The 19,469-nt window shown below is 44.4% G+C and overlaps 1 protein-coding gene across 1 annotated transcript in view; it reads left to right on the top strand.

Annotated features, from left to right (window-relative positions):
* The window catches only part of OAF (out at first homolog), a 59,831-nt gene that overhangs the window by 31,235 nt on the left and 9,127 nt on the right, over positions 1-19,469 (top strand). Inside the window, exon 3 of the mRNA XM_063943507.1 lies at positions 16,584-16,718. Coding sequence (XP_063799577.1) covers positions 16,584-16,718 — 135 coding nt within the window. The remainder of the gene's footprint in view (positions 1-16,583; positions 16,719-19,469) is intronic.

The raw sequence follows: 19,469 nt of genomic DNA, 5'->3' as shown, positions 1-19,469 counted from the left end.
ATTCTAAACAGTCCAAAGTCACAGCTGGTTCCTATGACACGTCTACTGTTCCTGGGGATGGTTCTGGACATAAACCAGAAATAGTGTTTCCCCCGGAGGAGAAAGCCAAGGAGTTGTCATCTCTAGTCGGAGACCTCCTGAAGCCAAAATAGGTAGCGGTGCATCATTGCACGCGAGTCCTGGGAAAAATGGTAGCTTCCTACGAAGCAATCCCATTAGGCAGGTTCCATACAAGAACTTTTCAGAGGGACCTGTTGGACAAGTGGTCTGGATCGCATCTTCCGATGCATAGGCTGATAACCCTGTCTCCAAGGACCAGGGTATCTCTACGGTGGTGGCTGCAGAGTGCCCATCTTCAAGAGGGCCGCAGGTTCGGCATACAGGACTAGGTCCTAGTGACCATGGATTCCAGCCTTTGAGGCTGGGAGGCAGTCACACAGGGAAGAAATTTCCAGGGACTTTGGTCAAGTCAGGTTATTTCCCTACACATAAATATTCTGGACCTGAGGGCCATTTACAATGCCCTGAGGCCGGCAAGGCCTCTGCTTCAAAACCAGCCGGTACTGATCCAATCAGACAACATCACGGCAGTCGCCCATGTAAACCAACAGGGCGGCACAAGAAGCAGGATGGCGATGGCAGAAGCCACAAGGATTCTCCGATAGGCGGAAAATCATGTGTTAGCACTGTCAGCAGTGTTCATTCCCGGAGTGGACAACTGGGAAGCAGATCTTCTCAACAGACACGACCTCCACCCGGGAGAATGGGGACTTCCTCCAGAAGTCTTCCAATAGGATTGTACACCATTGGGAAAGGCCACAGGTGGACATGATGGCGTCCCGCCTCAACAAAAAGCTATAAAAGATATTGCATCGGGTCAAGGGACCCTCAGGCGATAGCTATGGACGCTCTGGTAACACCGTGGGTGTACCAGTCGGTTTATGTGTTCTCCCCTCTGCCTCTCATACCAAAGGTACTGAGAATAATAAGAAGGCGAGGAGTAAGAACGATACTCGTGGATGGCCAAGAAGAGCTTGGTACCCAGAACTTCAAGAATTTATATCAGAGGACCCATGGCCTCTGCCACTCAGACAGGACCTGCGGCAGCAGGGGCCCTGTCTGTTCCAAGACTTACCGCGGCTGCGTTTGTCGGCATGGCGGTTGAACGCCGGATCCTGAAGGAAAAGGGCATTCCGGAGGAAGTCATTCCTACGCTTACTAAAGCCAGGAAAGAGGTTACAGCAACTCATTATCACCGCATATGGCGAAAATATGTTGCATGGTGTGAGGCCGAAAGGGCCCCAACAGAGGAATTTCAACTAGGTCGATTTCTGCATTTCCTGCAAGCAGGAGTGACTATGGGCCTTAAATTGGGTTCCATTAAGGTACAGATCTCGGCTCTGTCGATTTTCTTTCAAAAAGAACTAGCTTCAGTACCTGAAGTTCAGACATTTATAAAAGGAGTGCTGCAGAGTCAGCCCCCGTTTGTGCCTCCTGTGGCACCTTGGGATCTCAACGTGGTGTTGAGTTTCTTAAAATCACATTGGTTTGAACCACTAAAAACCGTGGATCTGAAATATCTCACGTGGAAGGTGGTTATGTTATTGGCCTTGGCTTCTGCCAGGCGAGTATCAAAGTTGGCGGCTTTGTCTTGTAAAAGCCCTTATTTGAGATTTTCCATATGGATAGGGCAGAAGTGAGGACTCGTCCCCAGTTTCTCCCAAAGGTGGTGTCAGCGTTTCACCTGAACCAGCCTATTGTGGTGCCTAGGCTACTAGGGACTTGGAGGACTCCAAGTTGCTAGACGTTGTCAGGGCACTGAAAATATATGTTTCCAGAACGGCTAGAGTCAGAAAATCTGACTCGCTGTTTATCCTATATGCACCTAACAAGCTGGGTGCTCCTGCTTCTAAGCAGACTATTGCTCGTTGGATTTGTAGTACAATTCAGCTTGCACATACTGTGGCAGGCCTGCCACAGCCAAAATCTGTCAATGCCCATTCCACAAGGAAGGTGGGCTCATCTTGGGCGGCTGCCCGAGGGGTCTCGGCTTTACAATTTTGCCGAGCAGCTACTTGGTCAGGGGCAAACACGTTTGCAAAATTCTACAAATTTGATACCCTGGCTGAGGAGGACCTGGAGTTCTCTCATTCAGTGCTGCAGAGTCATCCGCACTCTCCCGCCCGTTTGGGAGCTTTGGTATAATCCCCATGGTCCTTACGGAGTTCCCAGCATCCACTAGGACGTTAGAGAAAATAAGAATTTACTCACCGGTAATTCTATTTCTCGTAGTCCGTAGTGGATGCTGGGCGCCCATCCCAAGTGCGGTTTATCTGCAATACTTGTACATAGTTATGGTTAACTAAATCGGGTTATTGTTGAGCCATCTGTTGAGAGGCTCTATTGTTTCATACTGTTAACTGTGTTTCATATCACGAGTTGTACGGTGTGATTGGTGTGGCTGGTATGAGTCTTACCCGGGATTCAAAATCCTTCCTTATTGTGTACGCTCGTCCGGGCACAGTACCTAACGGAGGCTTGGAGGAGGGTCATAGTGGGAGGAGCCAGTGCACACCAGGTAGTCTAAGATCTTTCTAGAGTGCCCAGCCTCCTTCGGATCCCGCTATTCCCCATGGTCCTTACGGAGTTCCCAGCATCCACTACGGACTACGAGAAATAGAATTACCGGTGAGTAAATTCTTATTTTTTTTTTCATCAAAAATTCTGTCTTGTTGAACGAGAATTCTCTTTTTAACTACAAAATTGGTGAGTAAGGGTCATTAAAGGCACATCAATGCTTTGTGCCTAGATGAAGAAGAGTTTTAGATCTGACATTTATGCAGTGCTTCTGTGAGAATGAAACTCCATGATAAACATTGCTTATGTTTTCAAAATATAACATTCTTCTGTAAAAGCAACAAAAAAAAAAAAATGACCAATGGGCAAGTGACATCAGCAAGATTAGATATACACACTAGCTGTAACTGATGGAGCTCTTTTGTGTCTGTTCAGTTTATGTCTTTATGAAGTGTAAAGTGTCTGTATTGAGGATTGTTCAGTTGTGCGTTGCTCATTGTGAATGGGATTAAGTTGTGGCACATCCGGAGTGTTGGCCACAGCTCTGGGAATACTGGGCTTTAAAAAAACAGGCAAACATTGGGAACTCTAGTTTCTCTTTATTGTACAGTGAAAAAGAAATGAACCTTCCCAACAAAGTAAACAGACTATGAATACGATCCCAGGTGTGTTCCTCCACGTCTTTTAACATGAATTGGAGCATGGCTTTTTCTCTAGAAATAGATCATCTGTTCTACTGACATTTATATATAATATGACACTGTGGAAATTGTTTTGCTGTGATCTAAAGGCTGTGGCCAAAAAATTAAACTGCTAGATAAATGGGGTATGCCAAGCATATTGAAAGCAAGGATACCCACACTGGTGCCCTGGGTAACTACAATTAGGCTAGAATTGGTGCATGATATGCTGACTTTCAAAGATGAGTGATTATGTTGGGCAGAAACATCAATGACCAAGATGGCTCAACTAGCGAAAGCTTCTGGAGCAATTGTCTAATGTGACCTCACCATGGAACTCCAGGATAGGGTAACTTACCTTCAGAGGTCAACCATGGTTTAAATCAGGGGTAGGTAGCTGTGGCACTCCAGCTGCTGTGGCCCTACACAACCCAGCATGCTCGGTCACCGTTCTGCTACTATGGAATGCTGGGATTTGCAGTGCTGCAGTAGCTTGAGTGCTACAGGTTGCCTACCCCTGGTTTATAGCATATACTTCAGGGTTGTCATGTGCCTTTGAGTTCATTTGCAGTGCAGTACGGGCAATCCACTGACGATCAAGTGTGAGTATGCCAGGTTAATCAATAACGCAGATTAGAAGGCTGCAGAGCAGTATACAATAGTTAGGGGGGCATGTTTAAACTGTTCATTACAATGGGGTAATGCGAGTTTAGTAATGAAAGCACCACTGCACTGGGCCGGGAAGGAGGGCGCTATAGGGGGTCTCTTTACTAAGCCTTGGAGATAAAGTACCAGCCAATCCTAACTTCCATGTTACAGGCTGTGTTTGAAAAATGACAGGAACTGATTGGCTGGTAATTTATCTCTCTGCACTTTTATCTCTCTTCAAGGCTTGGTAAATAGACCCCATAGTCTGATTAATCATCCTGCTCTCAATAAATGGAGTGTGCACTTGTGGTGCCAACTTTAAGCGTGCTACACCTAGGGTTGCCACCTCATGCATCATCGATTCCTGGAGAACATGTTGGGTTTCACCGAACGGGAAAATGTTGAAAGCTGCCCATACACCTAAAGATTTGTCAGATCTGGCTGGTTGGAATTAAAACCTGGTAATGGATGGGAGCAAATGACACTGGGAAACAAAAATGGTCAATCAGACAAATTGGTTAAATCCAATGATTTCACCAATTTGTCTGAACAACCGTTTTTGTCAGTTTTCCGGGATTTCGGAGCAAATGGTCAATTGTCATTTGCTCCCATACATTACCAGGTTTTCATTCCAACCAGCCAAATCTGACAATAAGGTGTTTATTCATGAAGCAGTGAAAAGTGTGGAGAAGTTGCACATGGAAACCAATCAGCTGCTTCGTATAATTTTCTGAATGCACTTTTATAAATGTTTCCTCAACAGTGATTGGTTGCCATGGACAACATCTCCACTGGCTCACTTCTCCACACTTTTCACTGCTTCATGAATACACCCCTAAATCTTTAGGTGTATGGCAGCATAAGTCTCTTATAAACTATATGGGCACCGCGTACACTGAAGACACGTCTCTGCTAAGCCAAAACTTGTTGCTGTATAGAGGGTATCATATTTTCCTTGTTGCTTGGAAGTTTTTGCCTCCAGTGTGCAACTGCTCTGTCTAACCTGTCCCTTTGGTTGTTTCTTTCTTAAATTAGTATTGCAAGTAGCAAAAGTAACACGGAATTAAGCCTTTGACGTTACGTTTTATAACCATATAATATACAGGATAATGACAATGTATGGGTATAAATGCTAGTATTGGTAATGTTTTTTTCTTTTCTTTCTATGAATGTATTATCAATTCAGCCACGATGCCCATACACATCTCTGCTGTGTCCACGCTGCCTATTGATGTGCTTAGTGCGATCGTCGTCTCCAGGGGGCACTCGTGACAGTTTGTATTTGGTGCAAGTGTCTGCAGAGCCCCTGTTCTGTCAGCATGCCCTCTCCACCTTAAGCCTGCGTCAGAGCGATCCCATTACTACCAAGTTCAGCCCCTTTAGTCGCAAACATATATGTGATTGAGACGCACGCATAGTGTATGCTTGGTTCTGAAGCATGTGCAGCACAATAATGGACACAATACGCTCCGCAAACAGCTGTACGTTGAATTTTGCTTCAGGCCCAATAAGCCCAAATGCAGGAAGACCAAGAAGTCCATACACTGAAGCATTCAAAAGTGACCGGCTGCTGCTGCGTGTGGGGTTTTTACACATCTTTCAGTGCAGAGCAATCTACTAAAACCTGGGTAACAGGCTTAGGGCCCCGTACACTAGGACGATTTTACACGATTTCATACAATTCCGATATATCCGTCTGATATATTGTATGAAATTGTGTACAATCGTATGTGTTCTAGATCGTATCCAATCTGATGCGCGTCCCCGTGGCTGTCAGACAGGATCCCCTAGGTCGTTGGTGCTGCACTAATGATATATCGGAATTGGATGAAAATAGTGTGTTTTTTGTGCATGTGATATATCTCATTCGATGTATCACAGGGAAGTGTGACTGGCATTCTCAGGACACTCCCAGCCCCCGTAGCCCTCTATGCAGCCCATCAGATATATCTCATGGTACAATTGTATGCCGTACGATATATTGCATGCGATGTATAGCGGCTTCATCAATCGCATGCGATATATCTTATGCAACAATAGCACAAAAGTACTAAATTATATGGAATGACATCCGACTTCAGCCTCAGACATATCGTTGTAGTGTATGGGGCCCTTAACGCTAGCTCTGACTGGTATTCTGCCAAGTTTTGCTTTAGTGATGGGTGAAGGGAGAGTGTTGTAAACGTTATAAATTACATTTGAAGCGATTTTTGCAGCACACAGGCAGATGTGTAACAAACCTGTTATTCTATGTTTTGTATCCATCTGAAGGCTGCAGGGAACTGCGCAACTATTATTAACTACATTTCCTGATAAAAGAATGTGGCTGAGAGGTCAAATTCAACATCAGGCTTTCTGTTGTATCCCTTACCACAAAATCTTGTCATTGATCATGAACAGTCGTGCCCTATCATTTTCACATACACTGCTTATATACAGGGGAAGGAATCTCCCATCTTGAGGGGTCCATAGATCTGTCAGGCATCAGGGCAATTTATTCCTTGTTGTTCTCTTGATGCCTGTCAGGGGATCTGTAAAATGCAACATGTTGGAAATCCTCAATTCGCCAGTTCTGACCAAAAAAAGGCTGGCATATCGGTAACGCACTGTATTTTCCCGATTTACCTGAAGGGTCGCTGATTAACGACCAGGGAATTGGATCAACAGAACGGGGAATCAAGCCATGTATCAGACGGGTGATTCCCCATTGCCAATTGGCAGTCAAAACTGCCGACCGCTGAACATCGATGATTGCAAATCTGTCTGGGAATCCCCGACTTACTGATCCCAATAATTTTTTGGTTGGAATTGGTGAATCGAGGATTTCCATCACCAATTCCCCCGACCCAACATGTTGGGTTTCACCGAGCGGGAAAATGCCCGGATGGGCCCCATTACCCTCTTCATCCAGGGAAGTATTCCTGCTGCCTAGGCCCATCGGCTGTATTGTAAGTGATGCATGCTATCATTATGGGAGTGTTGGTGTACCTTTTATCTATACTGGTTGGGCTCTTCAGTCTTTTTATTTTATTTTATTTTATTTTATTTTTGTATATGATAGTCACAAACTTTTTCCATTTTGCAAACTTCAGCGTATGTTAAAAAAAGTACTCACTGGCGTTAGTCCTGATTTTATAAGGACTATAATACAGGCTCTGCACTGTTGGAGAAATCATTCCAATCGCCTATAAAACTTTTTAAATGTTTGTTACTTTTCAGGCGGTTATGGAACCTTTGAGAATGGATCTATAGTCTAGCAGAGAGTGGGTGGACGGGTGATACAGCACATTAGGGTTTGTTTGAGATTATGATGTGGCAGGAACTCTCCCTAACTGTTCATTCTAGTGACACAGATTGAACTTTGCCTGAAAAGCTGACGTGGTTCCCCTTCTTTCCCTCGTCTGTAGCTCCATTTTCCCTTTGTGTGCTCTGTTAGTTTCTGTTTATTTCCTTTTTTCCTCTCCACCCACACTGCAATTCTATTCCTGTTATTCATGCTCCTTTCTGCAGAATTTCCACGGCTCTCTCCAGTGATCTCATCCTACTGTATTTCTCATCTAGCTGGTAGACTCATCAGTGCATTGGGTCTTCTGCTTATCCTGGCTAGTCTCCCTCTACTCCTACATGGAGGTCGTACATAGAAAAGCTACTTGAGGACAATAGAGGCTGATCCTTGAAGTGAAACTTTTGTTCTTTAACAAGATACAGAAGTGAATATTTTTTTTATGGGTTTTTTTTGGGAGGTAGGCTATTTCCATTTCTGACATTATACAAAATGGTTTAAGTAAAGATTTTGGGGTTTTTTTTGGTGGGTTGTTGGTTTCTTTTTTGTTTTTTTTCTTTTGTTTTTTAAGTTTCTGTTTGCTTTGGTCCTTTTACTGTTTTAGTATTTGAAGTGTGAATTAGATTTTAGGTCTAACAGCTGTTTAGAATGATATCTGCCTATATTTGTCTACATTGCTTCCCCCTCCTCCAGCCTGCTCGGCGAGTAGGGGGTGTGTCCGGCAAGAAGGGGGCTAGACAGGGGGCATGGCAGCACAAATGCGCCATCGTGGCTCTGCCCCCGCTACACAGTGCCAAGAAAACAGGCACTAGATAGCAGGGGGCAGAGCTACGATTCAGCGCGTATTGTCATCTGCTTCCCTTTAGACTGCCCACTGGTGCTTTGTTGTGGGTGAATAAGTGGGGTTGCGGGTGCGGGCGGTGGGTGTGGGAGATTTGATTACCTATCCAGGGGGTTCGGGAGCGCCAGTCGATTTTCGGGGGGCACCTGGCCCTTCTGGGAGGGAAAACAAGTATGTATATGCCTGGTAATACAACTCTTAAGGGGCCCATACTTTAGAGGATGCCAGGGTCAGAGAAATCCAACTTATTGGAAATCCTTAATTTTCCGATACCAACCAAAAAAATGATCAATGAGTCCCTTTTTCCTAGTACCCTGACAGAACGCTAATCATTGATGTCCACCGATCGGACCTGTGTCAGAGAATCACCCACCTGATGTTTAGCCTTTGTTCCCAGAGCCTCCTCTGCTGTCCATCCGCAAGTCTCAGAGAAAATGGCCACTGCGTCATTTGCCCTCTGATTTGTGCTGCTGTTGCCGCACCGACGTGGGACTCTGGAGAGATATATGTTCAGACATGGGTGTGCAGTTTTGACCATTCCAGACCCAGGGGCCCATGTGCACAGCACACCCAGTACCCATTATAGATATGCCAGTGTTTAACTTACAGGTAATATATATTTATTTTATACAGAAGTCCTAGAGCATTCTACACGTTCTGGTTTCCTACATTCATAAGTGGCGCTGAGAACTTTTTATTTCAAAATTATTTTTTTTAAACTAAAGGTGTTTAATATTTCTAATCAACTATTTGTTGCCTAATAATGAAAATAATAAAATCATTCGGGGGGAAAGGGGTGGCCTGACCTCTGAATCCGCCCCTGATCATATACAACTCTGTCGCACCTCTACTCACAGCTTCATGGGGCTATCTGGGCAGTAACAGGCCAAACGCTCCCTGGGTGTGTCGTGGGCACATATGGGCACTGCTGAGTTGGGTATAAGTAGAGATCTGTTTGATTTTGGGCAGATCACCAATTTATAGGACTGGTGCATACGCGTGCTGATAATGACAGCTACTTCAGTCTGCGGGTGGGTGGAGGAGGTGCGGCTGCATGGAGCTGCTGATGTGTGCAACAATACAGGCGATCGTCCGCATTTCGTTCCATACACCCAGTGGGGTGCTATTCAGTATGCCAGCTGTTGGGATCCCAGCGCTCAGTATACCGGCGCCGTACTCCCGACACCCGGCATACTGACAACTATTCTCCCTCTTGGGAGTCCACGACCCCCCTGGAGGGAGAACAAATAACGTAGCGCGCCACCATGCCCACAAGGTGGCAAGCGCAGCGAGCTCGCAAGGGGCTCATTTGCGCTCGCACAGCTGCTGGCGGTTGGGATGCCGACCGCCGGCATAACATACTACACCCCACCCAATGCACCCGCTCACTAACTGTATAAAGAAAATAAAAGCTCGCCCATCTCACACACTCTACTTGTAAACTGCTAATCCCCATCCATGACCTCTTCTTCTCAGATAAACGTCACCTTCTGCCTATAACAGATACTGTAAGTAGGTCACACAATCGGACATGTCAGCCCTCTAGTACCAGAATGCGACGAGGAGGTGGGGTGGACTACGCATTTCCCCTCACTGCTCATTTACAGTGCGACCAATCTGTTCCATAACTCGTGTTCTCATCATTTGAAGTGCATACTATTCAGATTTCTCTGTTTGTTGCTGTCTGTTTATTGACCCCCTGGACCTCATCAGCTGTTACTCTACCTGGCTTCCTATTTTGTATCCTCCAATATCCCTACAGTTATTGTGGAGCCACCTTCATCTCAAGCCTACCCTCTAACATCATCTTTTGTCCTTTCGTTGAAGTGACTTGACTACTCACTGTACTGGCCACCACCTGGATTTTGTTTTCTCCGGGCTTTGTTCAGTATGTGATTGCCTGAACACTTTTTTTAATATTAATAAATATATATATAACCTTGTTATTTCTGATCACCTTGACAAAGGGGCGTGCGAGCCCCGAAACGTTGGTTCATTTGCTGATGTGAATACACGGTTTCACTGCTTAAGTCTCTGAGTGCCGCAGGTCTTTTTTACCACGTTTATTAATATATATATATATATATATATATATATATATATATATATATATATATATATATATATATATATATATATATATATATATATATATATATATATATATATATATATATCGAAAAAATAAAGGGAACACTAAAATAACACATCCTAGATCTGAATGAATGAAATACTCTTATTAAATACTTTGTTCTTTACATAGCTGAATGTGCTGACAACAAAATCACACAAAAATTATCGATGGAAATCAAATTTATTAACCCATGGAGGTCTGGATTTGGAGTCACTCAAAATTAAAGTGGAAAAACACACTACAGGCTGATCCAACTTTGGTGTAATGTCCTTAAAACAAGTCAAAATGAGGCTCAGTAATGTGTGTGGCCTCCCTACAACGCCTGGGCATGCTCCTGATGAGGTGGCGGATGGTCTCCTGAGGGATCTCCTCCCAGACCTGGACTAAAGCTTCCGCCAATTCCTGGACAGTCTGTGGTGCATGGAGCGACACATGATGTCCCAGATGTGCTCAATTGGATTCAGGTCTGGGGAATGGGTGGGCCAGTCCATAGCATCAATGCCTTAGTCTTGCAGGAACTGGTGACACACTCCAGCCACATGAAGTCTAGCATTGTCTTGCATTAGGAGAAACCCAGGGCCAACCGCACCATCATATGGTCTCACAAGGGGTCTGAGGATCTCATCTCGGTACCTAATGGCAGTCAGGCTACCTCTGGCGAGCACATGGAGGGCTGTGCGGCCCCACAAAGAAATGCCACCCCACACCATTACTGACCCACTGCCAAACCGGTCACGCTGGAGGATGTTGCAGGTAGCAGAACGTTCTCCTTGGCGTCTCCAGACTCTGTCACGTCTGTCACATGTGCTCAGTGAGAACCTGCTTTCATCTGTGAAGAGCACAGGGCGCCAGTGGCGAATTTGCCAATCTTTGTGTTCTCTGGCAAATGCCAAACGTCCTGCACGGTGTTGGGCTGTAAGCACAACCCCCACCTGTGGACGTTGGGCCCTCATACTACCCTCATGGAGTCTGTTTCTGATCGTTTGAGTAGACGCATGCACATTTGTGGCTTGCTGGAGGTCATTTTGCAGGGCTCTGGCAGTGCTCCTCCTGTTCCTCCTTGCGCAAAGGCGGAGGTAGCGATCCTGCTGCTGGGTTGTTGCCCTCCTACGGCCTCCTCCACGTCTCCTGATGTACTGGCCTGTCTCCTGGTAGCGCCTCCATGCTCTGGACACTACGCTGACAGACACAGCAAACCTTCTTGCCACAGCTCGCACTGATGTGCCATCCTGGATGAGCTGCACTACCTGAGCCACTTGTGTGGGTTGTAGAATATCCTATAATTTCCACCTGTTGTCTATTCCATTTGCACAACAGCATGTGAAATTGATTGTCAATCAGTGTTGCTTCCTAAGTGGACATTTTGACTTCACAGAAGTGTGATTGACTTGGAGTTACATTGTGTTGTTTAAGTGTTCCCTTTATTTTTTTGAGCAGTGTATTATGATACAACATGAAATTAGGTCTTCTTCCCTGAGCAACAACCAGCTCAATTCTCCATCTGGTCCCACAAATGAGGAGGCAGTATCTACCATATTCCCTACCCACTTTAATATCTGACTGTCCCCTCGCGAATCAATCATTTGCTTTAACCTTCTAAATTAAGCCTGTGGGTGTGATAGCAAAAGCGGGCCGTCGAGCGTCGGTTACCTGACCCGGGTATCCAGATTGCCGTGATATAGATATATATTAAAACTGGAAACTCCTATTATGCTATAGTTTGTAAGCTTCCAACAGTGTCTTCAGGAATTTGCTGACATGCGTGTTGAGAGTAACATTGTTGGAAGTGTAATGGTAAACACAGTATGCCGGACACAGGGGTATGGGACTTAGGGTCAACAGTGTCTAGGCCGACATGGTAAAAGGTCGACATAATTTTTGATTGTGTGTTTTTTTTTTTTGGTGTCGTTTTCTTCATAAAGTGACCGGGAACCCCAAATAGTGCACCGTGTTTGCTCGCCATGCTTCGGGCAAGGTGCCTCGCTGCGCAAGGCACAGGTTACCGTTCCCAATCGTAGTCCACGTGGATCTTTAAGTATGATAAACTTTTTAAAAAAAATTAAAAAACCTTATGTTGACCTTTTTCCACGTCGACCTAGTCACTGTCAACCAATGGGTGTCGACCTAAAGTCCGGATACCCCGACACAGTACTAGTGTTTAGGTAAAGCACTGTAACAGAGTCTGCATTACAACCTTAAATGGAATACACTTGTGGTTAGTCGAAACGGGAATGTTGGCACCAGTATACCGACACTGTTATAATGCTACATAAAACTAAAGCTTTAATCGGCTGGTGAAGTGGCACGTTCAAAGTTATAATGCCAGTACAGTTAAAGTGCATTAAGTAGTAATACCACTCACCCTGGTATTCTCGCATCATCGTAGTGACTGTCAACATATTGGCTACAAATTCTTTAAACTCCGTCATACTGCCGACACAGTGTCAATGCTTTACTATTACTGATGTCGTCATAATGTGGTCGAAGGTACCTTGCCATCATTGTCCTTGTCGGGAACTCCTAATGATCCCAGGCCTTCTAATTACTTGGTCTGCTCATACTAGGGCATGGTTTATTATTGTTTGCCCCTAATTGGCTGCAGAGAATGCTGAGTGATAATAAGAGGTCAAATCAATAGATTCCTATGCAACAGTGCCCCCTAGCTGTCGGTGTATATTTTTTGCTTTTAGGTTTGTTTTTTATTCTTTGTCACGCAATCGCTTGTGAACAAAGCATACCCCAGGATTAAGATTTGTATTCTGTTATTTCAGCACATTATCCGCATGAAGCAGTAAATGCTGTCTATTCCACGCCTAGCTGTCCTGCCCTTCTGCTTTCTATCGGATGACTAACATGTTGTAGACCTGGAAATATGCAGTTTATTTTTGTCGTTTATTTATATTAAATATTTATCATCTTGAAATTCATTAAAACAGTAGAAACTCCTAATACAGACTATAAGGTATATTCAATTGAAGTCAAAACTGCCGTCTTGTTGGGAAGACGGCAGTTTTCTACTTTTTCAGGTCGGAAAGGGGTTCCGACCTATTCAATCCCCGGCTTTTTTATCTGACAAGTCGGGGAATTCGACTTGTCGGAAAGCACGTGGATCGGCGGAATAGCTGCCGATCCGCGTGCTTCTGTCAGATACGGGGCCAAATCCGACAGGTTTTGGCCCCGTTTCCGACCATCTCAATCTGACTTTTAAAAAGTCGGATGGAGATGAGGGTGCTGAGAGCAGCGGCTACAGCAGCGTAGCCGGAGGATTGGTCACCACCGCCGTTCACGGCAGCGCCCACCCGGCTCCAGCAAGCGAGACCTGCCGTGAGGTCTGGCGGCAGTACCCCATCCTCCGGCTAAGCTGCTGTAGCCGCTGCTTTTCCCCTCTCAGCACCTTCATCTCAATACGGCTTTTTTTTTTTAAAGTGTGATTTGAGATGGTCATTGAATAGGTCCTCTCGGATCCATTCCAACAAATTCGACTTTAATTGAATATACCCCTAAGTGTGATATTTATAAAGCATGGAGAGAGATTGGGGTCTGTGTACAAAGCCTTGGAGAGAGATAAAGTGGACGGAGATAAAGTACCAGCCAATCAGCTCCTAACTGCCATGTCACAGGATGGGTTTGAAAAATAAGTTAGGAGCTGATTGGCTAGTACTTTATCTCCATTCAAGGCTGAGTAAATAGACCCCAAAGTACAAGCCAACCAGCTCCTGACTGCCATGTTACAGGCTTATCCCCCACTTATCAGGTACATACCTAGAAATGCAATTCTAATTGCAGAAGGCAGCTTTCCCGATAAGAGCTGCACTTTGCGATAGAACTTCTGGGTTTTGGATCCTTCTCAGGGACAATGTGAAAAGAAACCCATATTACCCACTGGGTCGAAGCTCCAGGATTTATTGCATTCTGGAGCAATACACATACAGGAATGCGGTAAGAACTTAGAAAATGGGAAAAACACTTTGATTAAGGCTTTCATTATGTTAATACCTTTTGGTTTTTTACTAGGAACCTTTGTATTATTGTTGTGGCCCTTTATTTTTATATATATATAGTATAATATTTTAATTTTATTTTATTTTTTTACAGGTGTGTCCACATACATCTTTGCTTTTTAACCAATTTGGCACAACATGCCAAACACGGCTAAGCTGTTTTTCACGAGTAGCGAGTGCATGTGTATTTTTTTGTTTTTTTCTGGTTTGCCATAATAGAATATGTCTCAAGTAATATATTAAAGAAGCAAATTAAGAAAAATCACAAGGCATGGCTAAATCTCCTGATATAGATATAGATATATAGATATGTATTGGGTGCCAAATGGTAGATGGTGTGCAAGGATGAATATGTTGAAATGCATTCTTTGGATGGGAAAGCACTTCTGTTATGAAGCCACTGGATCTTACACCGCACAATCTATGGTATTTGTTTAGAGGTTAATGGATCTTCAGTGTGCATTCCTGAAATGTCAGATCCTAGCGTGTGTGCTCCCTGTGATTATGTGGCGGCACAAGCTGGGAACCCAACATACTGTAGGAGAAAATGTTCCTTTGCAGATCTGTTGTCTGAAGGACATTAGTGCGGCATCGGTGAGAGATGACCTTAACGCATGAGAAGTAGACTGAGTGAGTTATGTGATTGCTTTGGTGTCCTACAGTTTTTGCTGAAAAAGTTTATGAACTCCAGACTTTAATACTTACTGGAATGTTCTGCTGAATACTGCATAGCCTTTCTAGTGTAGGTGGATTGTATGGTTACAATAAAACACCCTTTTCATGCGGAGTGGGTTGTTGCAGCTCTTCCACTGTTACTAAGCAGGGTGAAAAGTTTTTATCACAAACACACCAGATTTGTGTATATATTTATCTTAGCTATCTACTGTATCTATATATTCCCCAAGAGGGAAGGCTGTGAAGAGCCTCTAATATTTTGGAACGAACATTCCCTGAATACAGATGAATTACAGTTTGGAGGATAATTAGGGGATTGCTGCGTTTGTGTTTCTTTTTTTTTTTTAAATGTTGTGGTCACATACGACGTGCTGTGCATTAAAGCCTATTCGTGTATATATATGTGTGTGTGTGTGTGTGTGTGTGTGTGTGTATATGTATGTGTATATATATATATATATATATATATATATATATATATATATATATATATATATATATATATATATATATTAATTATTAGTGTGTGTAGATATATGTATGTCCAGCAGTGTGACGTGGCCGTCTCTCCCACCTCTTCGTGGGTGGCGCCGGTATTGTGACGTCATCATCGCCGATCAGCTGGGAGCAAGGCAATGCATTCTGGGACTGTAGTTAGGGAAGCCGGCGGCCGGTAACTAGGGAAGGCGTGTGACCGCCGGAAACATGTTCAAAGTACAGAGTGTTCGGCAGCACCCTGGAAGAGGGGGGAGACGAGTGGAAACATATAAACATGACCTAGTACATTTTTCAAAAAATAAAAGTAAAGGTACATGGCCTTAAGTAGTGTGTAAACAAAATATGGTAACCGGAATTTATACTGGAGATATACTGTATATATTATTATTTGTGTACACAGAGCCTGCCAGTAATAGAAATAAAAAGCACATAAATATATGTGAGAGGAATGGAATAGTTCGTATTATAGGAAGATGCTCCACAGGATTTTATCATTAAGTCCTTTTTGGATATACAGTGTACAGGGTATAAATCCACTTGGATTTCATCTGTAACAATCTGCAACTTCTGTCCCCTCCTCTTATACCGTAAAGTATACAATTGATGACCCGCTTCTTTGTAGTGTCTGGCCACTGGTTGGTCTGATGTCTTGCCTGCCAATGCTTGTTCCATAGATAATTTATGCATGGCCATGCATTCCTTGAACATGCGGGTGGTTTGGCCAATATAGCATAGTCCGTATGGGCAGGTAATCCTATAAATGACATATCGAGTGGTGCAAGTTAGCACATGATTGATCTTGTATTTTTTACCAGTGTGTGGGTGGTTAAATGTAGAGCCCACTTCGAGATAGCTACAGGTGACACATGTGACACCCTTTGTAACACCCTGGTTTCCTGTAAGAGGTGTATGAATTTTGTTGGAGGAGGGGGGGTGATATCCGTTATTACCACCATGGTTTTTTATATTTCTACCTCTACGGTAACTGATGAGGGGTTTGTATTTTTTGAGGTTCCCACTTTGCGGTTCCCACTTTGAGTTCTATTGGGAGAAAAGTGCTATATCAGTTTTGTATTATTATTATTATTATTATTATTATTAGTTTGATACGTGGGAATTAGCATTGAAGCCCTACTTTCAATGGACCAAAAAGATAAAGCATCTTAGTTAGCTGGTGCCAGGTTGTCCGCTGTACATTATTCATCTGAATCGTCACCCCTGACTGTTGTTTTCCATCCCGTTACAGGGTGTGAAGATTTTCCGGATTCTCATCTTAGGGGAACTGGAGAGAGGACAAAGCCAGTTTCAGGCTCTATGTTTCATTACCCAACTACAGAACAATGAGGTTATCCCCAGTGAGTCTATGTCCAAGCTGCGGCAGGTAAGGATAATCTCATTCTAAAAAATGAGGGACATAAGGGTCAATTTACTAAACCTTGGATGGAGATAAAGTGCAAGCTAATTAGCTCCTAATTGCTATGTTACAGTTAGGAGCTGATTGGCTGGTACTTTATCTCCGTCCAAGGCTTAGTAAATAGACCCCCTGGGCGGGATGTACTAAACGGAGAATACGGTAAACCCCCTGTTTAGCGCATTTTCCTAATGTACTATCCCCCGGCCGCCAGGTCAGCGCCGCGGCGGGGTTCGCCAGCTTTTGCTGGCGACATCCCATAGAAGCCAATGGGCTTCTCTCCACAGCGCTGGGTGAGGGATCTTATCGGATCCCTCCCAGCATGCATGGCGCCCTCCCCCGTCACCCAGCGCATGCGCAGACTGACTCCCGGGGCCGAATCCCGGAAGTCAGGCTGCCGCTGCGCATTGCAGAGGACCGCTCGTATCGGAAGAGTTGTCCTCTGCAATGCTGATCGCATATGTAAGTATGTACAACCATATGTACAACCATATGTACAAAACATGTATGAAACATGACTATGAATGTGTTTTCCATATTTGATGCTAATATTTTTAAATTGATATTTGTGCTTAAGTATGCCCTTGTTTTAAAGATTAAAACACTAAATAAAATGATGTACAGTACGTGACGAGCGTTTTATGCAGCAGTAGATTCATTCTGATATAACCTGCATAATGCAATGTACTCTTACCCTTGGATAAGCCAGCTCTCCAATAAGAAGACATTCTATCGATAACAGAACTACAGGTATTTCCTACCAGAGGAAGCAAAACTGAGAGCAGCATTTGTTATGATGGAAAGCAAACGGGGCTGGATGAAAGGTAGAGGTCATCTGCTTAAGGGGTCCTTAGTTCATACTTTGGGTACCAAGGAAGCTTCACTTCTGCTAAAACAATGTGGATCGGGATCTAATTTATAGGGGTATATGCAATTGCGGTCGAATTCCCGAAAATGTCGAAAAACTGGACATTTTCGCCCAAAAAAAAAATTCGACAATGCAATTCAGTACTTTTCGTCAAAAAAACGGACTTTCCAAATTCGACTTTTTGAAATTCGACATTTGTCAAATTCGACATTTCTGCAATGGTACAAATGCGGCAATTCGACAAAAGTATATTCAATTGAAGTTTGGAAATTCGACAACAGTGCTTTTAGACAGTAAATTCGTCATTTTCAATCCGCCACACTTTGGTGGCGGAATCTAATAAAAAATTTTAAAAACCTGTTTTGTTTTGTTTTTTTTGGTGTTTTTTTTATTGGTAATAGCATATCTATTTATATTAGAAGGGATTAGGTACTTGGTTTGTCTATTTTGGAGGCACAAGTATTATTTATATATTTTTAAAAATATTATTATTTTTTTATTTTATTTTTTTTAAATGGAATGGTAAAAATCAGAAAAAAAATTGCGTGGGGTCCCCCCTCCTAAGCATAACCAGCCTTGGGCTCTTCGAGCCGGTCCTGGTTCTAAAAATCCGGGGTAAAAACTGACAGGGGATCCCCCGTATTTTTAAAACCAGCACCGGGCTCTGCGCCTGGTGCTGGTGCAAAAAATACGGGGGACAAAAAGTGTAGGGGGTCCCCCGTATTTTTTACACCAGCATCGGGCTCCACTAGCTGGACAGATAATGCCACAGCCGGGGGTCACTTTTATACAGCACCCTGCGGCCGTGACATTAAATATCCAACTAGTCACCCCTGGCCGGGGTACCCTGGGGGAGTGGGGACCCCTTCAATCAAGGGGACCCCCCCCCAGACACCCAAGGGCCAGGGGTGAAGCCCGAGGCTGCCCCCCCCCCCCCCCCCCCATCCAAGGGCTGCGGATGGGGGGCTGATAGCCTTGAGAAAAATGAAAGAATATTGTTTTTTTCCAGAAGAACTACAAGTCCCAGCAAGCCTCCCCCACAAGCTGGTACTTGGAGAACCACAAGTACCAGCATACGGGTGGAAAAACGGGCCCACTAGTACCTGTAGTTCTACTGGAAAAAAAATACCCAAATAAAAACAGGGAGACACACACCGTGAAAGTAAAACTTTATTTCACACCTGCCGACACACACATACTTACCTATGTTGACCCGCCGACTGCCACGCCCCCCTCGTCACTGAAGAATCCGGGGTACCTGTGAATAAAATTATACTCACCTGATCCAGTGTCCAGATTATAATCCACGTACTTGTCAAAAAAAAAAAAAAACGACCTGGCGGACTGAAAGGGGTCCCATGTTTACACATGGGACCCCTTTCCCCGAATACAGAGACCCCCCCGTGACTGCTGTCACAGAAAGGTCTCTTCAGCCAATCAGGAAGCGCCACTTCGTGGCACTCACCTGATTGGCTCTGCGCGTCTAAACTCAGACGCGCATCGCACAGCTCCCTCCATTACTTTCAATGGTGGGAACTTTGCGGTCAGCGGTGAGGTCACCCGCGGTCAGCGGCTGACCGCGGGTAACCCCACCGCTGACCGCAAAGTTCCCACCATTGAAACTAATGGAGGGAGCTGTGCGATGCGCTGTGTGACAGCTCCGACGCGCAGAGCCAATCAGGTGAGTGCCACGAAGTGGCGCTTCCTGATTGGCAGAAGAGACCTTTCTGTGACAGGAGTCACGGGGGGGTCTCTGTATTCGGGGAAAGGGGTCCCATGTGTAAACATGGGACCCCTTTCAGTCCGCCAGGTCCGGGTGTTAGTTTTTTTTTTTTTTTTTGCTAAGTACGTGG

The sequence above is a fragment of the Pseudophryne corroboree genome, chromosome 10 (assembly GCF_028390025.1).
Source record: "Pseudophryne corroboree isolate aPseCor3 chromosome 10, aPseCor3.hap2, whole genome shotgun sequence".
Classification (NCBI taxonomy): domain Eukaryota; kingdom Metazoa; phylum Chordata; class Amphibia; order Anura; family Myobatrachidae; genus Pseudophryne; species Pseudophryne corroboree.
The sequence above is the reverse complement of the archived record's forward strand: the minus strand, read 5'-3'. Positions and strand labels throughout refer to the sequence as shown.